Source organism: Solanum stenotomum, chromosome 7, assembly GCF_019186545.1.
Source record: "Solanum stenotomum isolate F172 chromosome 7, ASM1918654v1, whole genome shotgun sequence".
Taxonomy (NCBI): Eukaryota; Viridiplantae; Streptophyta; class Magnoliopsida; order Solanales; family Solanaceae; genus Solanum; species Solanum stenotomum.
Window position 1 is genome coordinate 13642924 of NC_064288.1, and position 6384 is coordinate 13649307.

The window sequence follows — 6384 nt, forward strand, 5'->3', positions numbered from 1 at the left end:
TCAAACTTTGCATGCCATTGTTTCGGTGCTTGTTTTAGTCCATAAAATGACTTAACAAGTTTCCATACTTTCTTTTCTTTACCGGGAACTACGAAACCCTTAGGTTGTTCCATGTAAATTTTTTCTTCCAGCTCTCCATTTAAGAAGATGGTATTCACATCCATTTGATGGATTTCAAGACAATATATTGCAGCTAGGGCAATTAACATCCGAATTGATGTAAACCTAGTCATTGACGAGTATGTGTTAAAATAATCAAGACCTTCGTTCTATCTAAATCCTTTGACAAAAAGTCTTAATTTATATTTGTCAATAGTTCAATCATCTTTTATCTTCCTTTTGAAAACCCATTTCGAACCCAAGGGTTTGTTTCCTGGAGGAAGATCAACCAACTCCCAAGTATGATTGCTTAAGATTGATTCAATCTCACTATTGACATCCTCCTTCCAAGAGGTTGAGTCGCTAGACAACATAGTTTCCTTGAATGTTTGAGGCTTACTTTCAAGAAGGAATATTACAAAGTCAGATCCAAATGAAGTAGTTGTCCTTTGACGTTTACTACACCTTGGACTCTCTTCATTAGGTACATTCTCTTTTGGTTCTTCTTGAGGTCGTTTAGATCCCCCACTAGATGACTCAGGTCTAGATTTATACGGATATATATGTTTAAAGAATTCAGCTTTATCTGATTCCATTACCGTATTGTCATGAATATCCGGATGTTCGGACTTATGAACCAAAAACGGCATGCCTTACGGTTTGTGCCATATCTAATGAATACACAATCCACAGTCTTAGGTCCTATTTTCACCCACTTAGGTGTAGGAACCTGAACTTTGGCTAGACACTCCCACACTTTGAAATATTTCAAGTTGGGTTTTCTACCTTTCTATTTCTCATATGGAATAACATGTATCTTTTTGTGAGGCACTCTATTGAGTATTTGATTTGCTATAAGGATAGCTTTCCCCCACAAGTTTTGTGGTAAACCTGAACTTATAAGTAAGACATTCATCATTTCCTTTAAAGTTCGGTTTTTATTTNNGTAAACCTGAACTTATAAGTAAGACATTCATCATTTCCTTTAAAGTTCGGTTTTTATTTTCCGCAATTCCATTAGATTAAGGAGAGTAAAGACCAGTAGTTTGATGGATGATTCCATTTTCCGAACATATATTTCTGGAAATGGAGATTCATATTTGCCACCTCTATCACTTTTGATCATTTTGATCTTTTTTGTAACGACTCAGAAAATGATAGGTTATTATAGAGCCTAAACGTGAGGGTTAACGTCAAGAGTTAAGGACAAGGGCTAAGGATTTTGGGTGTAGACAATGGTTTAGGAACCTAGGCTACCTAAAACTAAGACTAGCTATTGCCTTCCTAGACCACGAGGGTCTTCACGATCCGTGGTTGGCTAGGTTGTAAGCCCTAGAATGGTGCCAAGCCAAGGCTCTCCTTCACGAGCCACTACACGGCTCATGGTCATGACCACGAGCCATGGGAAGGCTCCTGGGATTGCCTTAGCTTGATGAGGGAGCTACTGCCCCAAAGACCATGGGCACCACTACGAGCCGTGGTTCCCTAGACGGTCTATCAAAGTGCTCGTCAAGATCACTTGGCCTCAAAATGAGACAAGGCAGCTTGGCCAAGCCACTACCTCAAGACCACGACTCGTGATCTTGACCATGGATCGTGAGAGGTCTCGTGGTCTTCCCTTAGGCCCTTGAGGGCTTCTGAAAGTTGAGAGGCACACTGCCTAGAGGACCAATGGCACCACCACGAGCCATGGTGCCCCTCACGACTCGTTAAGTTGGGCGTGGTCCCTACGGGGCTGCCTAAAATTGAGAGTTTTAAGTAATTTCCCTTTTATTAATTATTATGTTGGGTTGATTTTAAATGGCTTATATCACTAGCATATATAGTTTTAAGTCTTTAAACAAGTCATTTACTCCTTATTTCCCCAAATCAAAATAAGGAGTTCCTTCTTTCAAAAATTCTCTCTCTAAACTCAAGGAAGAAGAAGGGAGTCATTGAAGCTAGGGTTTGTGGATTCAAGGTGTTTCTTCCTCAAATTTCGTGGGGAATAAATAGCAAGGTATTGTAGTCTTCATCCTTTTTTAAATTTTCATTCAAGGAGCCAATTCCAAAGGTGATTTCAAGTTATCAAAAACCTAGGGTTTTACTCAATCTCATGGGTTCTTTCAACAAACATTTTCAAATGGTTATTAATGATATATTATGATTTTATTAGTGTTTAATTGATGATTTATGATGAAAATACTCTATGAACCCATGAATTCTCTCAATTTCCTAAATTATGCTTTTATGATGTGGGTTTGATAATTATGAAAGTTTATGAATGGAATATGTCTAAATTAATTTGGGTTATTGAATTGTATCATTATGCATTTCTTAATTATAGTGAATTGTTGGTGTGTTGATGATTTGGGATTCATGGCCATGAATGCATAGTATGAGGAATTGAGTTATTATCATGATATCTAGTATATGAATGTCAATCCAATGAAGTTAATGTGATCATGTTTAGAATGCAATTGTGTAATGATTAAATGCTATTCCTCTATTAACACTTATGAATAATGATGAATTATGTGAAAGGTGATTCTCACATACACACACTCATAAATGACAAATGAAGGAAGTTTCTATGATTATGTTAATGATGATGGGTTGATTGAAAGGCTATTTTCAATTGTACCCTAATGAATGATAATGAAATATTGTGAAAGGTTTTTCTCACACTATGAGATTCTTAGTTGAAAGGCTATTCTCATCTTTGAATCTATGAGCTATCTAATGACTGAATGTTGGGTTTGAAATGGTTGCTCATTCGGGAGTTGAGGCGGGGTATCTAGTAACAATATCTTATCCCATAATGATGATTAATGTAATGAATGTTAAGTAGTATGTGGGGAATAATGCTAAGCACTGAGAGGATATGAATTGAGATGGATGTTCATCGGGGAGTTGATGAGGGGTATCTAGTAACAATCTCTTAAGATGGATGCTCATCCGTGAGTTGAGGTAGGGTATCTAGTAGCATATCCCTATCCTATAACTATGTTCCCACATAGGTCAAGCTAGTGGATCCATTTAAGCTAAAAACAATGGTCTTACCTTAGGCAAGTAGGAATCCCTTATTCGGTGAAGGTGACACCGAGATTCCGTAAATTTCTCACATGGTCTATATTGGTTAAGTCTTACCCCACAAAGAATGTTAATGAACTATGGCTTCTTAAGAATTCACTACTTAGTGTGGATGGTGGTATATGACGTCATCTATGCATTTAACAAGTAGGCTTTGAGAGAGGTTGTGGTGTATTCCTTTATAATGTTAATTTTATGAATGTGCTCTTATGATAATGTTAATGTTATCTAATGTCTAATGAATGAAGGTGATGTTAATGAAATGAAGATAATGAAGATAATGAAGAATGTGACTTATGTACTTACTGTAATGATGCATGCTATACTTGGATTTAATTATGAGTTACTTCTTTGTCATGACTTAATGAATATGAATGTGCCTTGTCTATGGTGGCTTCAAGGAGTACTTAGTGTGAGTAGTAGTATGGGATGCTACTTATACATTGCACAAGTATGACTTAATGTTGCCCTGGGTAATGGTGTTTTTGTGTTGATATGACTTATGTAATATTTATGTCTCTTTGAGTATTGTGTAAGGGTGGAAATGTTGAATGATAAGTTCACTTTTGGTGACCTTAAGGTGATACTTTGGTGTGGATGGTGGTATGGGACACTATCCATAAATTGCACAAAGTATAGCTTGAGGGTTGCTTGAGGTGAAGGCTTAATATGAAGGTAATGGTTTATATGTGATTATGTTTGAATGTGGTTAAATGACTTGTATGTTGGTTATGGTTGAATATTATGCCTCTTACAAAATGGCATATATCATGACTTTCAAACAAAGTGTTTGTTTTAAGCATGTTTTTGCACGGCTATCGTACTTAGTACTTAATTGTGCTAACCCATTCTTCTTTATGTTTTACTACAAGTGTAGGTTCCGACATTTGAGTGATTCTCTCTAGTGAAGCTTGGAATTAAGATTCTCCAAGACCAAGTGGTATGTCCTCATAGATCGAGGACAAGTTGTTGTTGTTTCCTTTCTTTTCATGTAATAGACTAATGTTAAGTTTGTCGATTGTAAAGGGCCGTGACCCTATTTTGTTTCAAGTATATTGTTTAGATGGTCATGTGAGACGATACACTTCCGCTTGCTTTTAATGTTTTTGATTGTTAAATATATAAAAGAAAAGTTTTAAATTCCACACTATTTCTAAGTATCTTATGCAATGATTATGCTATGAGGCTTTTATGAGACCCCTTCGAGGTCAAGTACGATGTGTTGCTTCCAGGGTGTAGACTCGATTCGTGACAAACATGGTATCAAAGCATATGGTTTTGGGAATGGTTTTTAGGATTGATGTCTCACAAGCCATGTCAAACAGAGTCTTGTTCATCAGTGTGAGTCGCGACACATCTATGAGTGAAAGGCTATAGGATGTTAGGAAGTTACACTTCTTTCAATTTTCTTGAAGCTGTGCCTTAGATTTAGCTCTTCAAGTGTCCTTTTCCTAATCCTTCTCTTGTGTTTATAGGATATGAATACAAGAAGGACGCCCGCAAGAAGAGTGGAAGAGGAGAATGTGAATGAGGGAGTTCCTCCCCAAGATCCTCAAGGTCTTCAAGGTGACCAAATTCCTCAAGACAATCAAGTTCCGGTTGGTGCTCCGGACATGACTAATAAAGAGATTAGGTTGGCTTTTCTAACCTTAGCCCAAGCTATGACGGCCCAAGTTAATAGAGGTGTGAGGCCTAGAGTGAATGCAATTGAGAGTTCTATGGCTTCTAGGTTGATGAAATTTGTGAGGATGAATCCTCCAATATTTCTTGGTTCTAAGGTGGGAGAGGATCCCCATGAGTTTTTTGATGAGGTGTATAAGATAGTCAATGTTATAGAGGTGACTTCTAGAGAAAAAGTGGAACTTTCCTCATACCAATTGAAGGATGTTGCCCAAATTTAGTTCACTCAATGGAAAAATAATAGGGCTATAGAAGTGGGTCCTATAGAATAGGAGGAGTTTAAGAGATCTTTCCTTGGTAGGTACTTTTCCCGTGAGAAGAGGGAGGTTACAGTGGAGGAATTTATCAACCTTAGGCAAGAAAGCATGAGTGTGGAGGAGTATTCCTTGAAATTTACCCTATTGTCTAAGTATGCTCCATCTTTGGTGTCCAACCCTAGGGATGAGATGAGTAGGTTTGTGACCGGTGTATCTGACCTAGTTAAGGAAGAGTGTCGTATGGCAATGCTTCATGATGACATGAACATTTCTACACTCATTGTGTATGCTCAATCTATTGAGGAGTCCAAACTTAAGAGGAAGAGTAGAGAGATGAAAAGGTCTAGGCTCAATGAACAAAGTCAACCAAGGTCCAAGAGGAGGTTCTCCAACCAAGATTCCCAAATGGTCAACAATGATAGGGTGTCTAACACTAAATCTCAAGGATGGTATGGAAATGGTTCTTCTTTTGATAGGTCTAGATGTGCCAAGTGTGGGAAGCAACATTTGGGTAAGTGTCTTGCCGGCACAGATGGGTGTTTTGGGTGTGGAAAGAAGGGTCATAAGATGAGAGATTGCCCAACACTCTCGGCAAAAGGAAGGGATGATAATCAAGCTTCTCTTGATGGTTCAGATCCTAATGCCCCAAAGAGAAACCGTTTCTATGTGGTTCAAGCTAACAAGGACAAAAGAGCTAATCTGGATGAAGGCACCGGTAAGTGATAGTTCCTTGTTGATTGTGAGTGTTGTATTGAGGTTTCTATGTTGTTTACATGTTAGCCTTAGTTGGGTTTACTCCTAAGTGGGGGATAGTATGTTGAATAGTAAGGTTGTTGAGAGTTGTGAAATCCTTATCTCTTTCCTTCTACTCGTATTTAAGCTTGAGACCAAGAGTTCCTTGTAACTTGTTTCATGTTTTGGAGTCATGTGTGAATATGTGTCTCCATGGTCTCCTTATGGTATGCATGTTCTTCATGAGTTTATGTTTTTATGAGAAAATGAGTTTTCATGAATTGTGTTCCTCATGTTGATGTGCATTTAGTATGAGTTGTATATATGCTTCATGAGGTTGATTGTTGAAAATGCCTAAACGTGCTTTTATGAAGAGTTGCATAATGTGCTTAATGATGTTATGGTGAGCATGATGTGAGTTGGAGAAGGAAATTCCTCTAACGAAATGAGAAATATTGATGTTTCTGTGCATAATGAGTTTGTAGATGTAGTTCCAACTTTCTTGTATTGCATTGATCTTATGATGTGGAGTTGATGTTTCCTC

General features: G+C 37.7%; 1 protein-coding gene across 1 annotated transcript; it reads left to right on the forward strand.

Moving 5' to 3' along the window:
* The first annotated feature begins 5297 nt into the window (after positions 1 to 5297).
* LOC125869664 (uncharacterized) lies at positions 5298 to 5831 on the forward strand. Its single transcript, XM_049550120.1, has one exon. It carries the CDS (start codon positions 5298 to 5300, stop codon positions 5829 to 5831), a length of 534 nt encoding a protein of 177 aa, XP_049406077.1.
* The last annotated feature ends 553 nt before the right edge of the window (positions 5832 to 6384 follow it).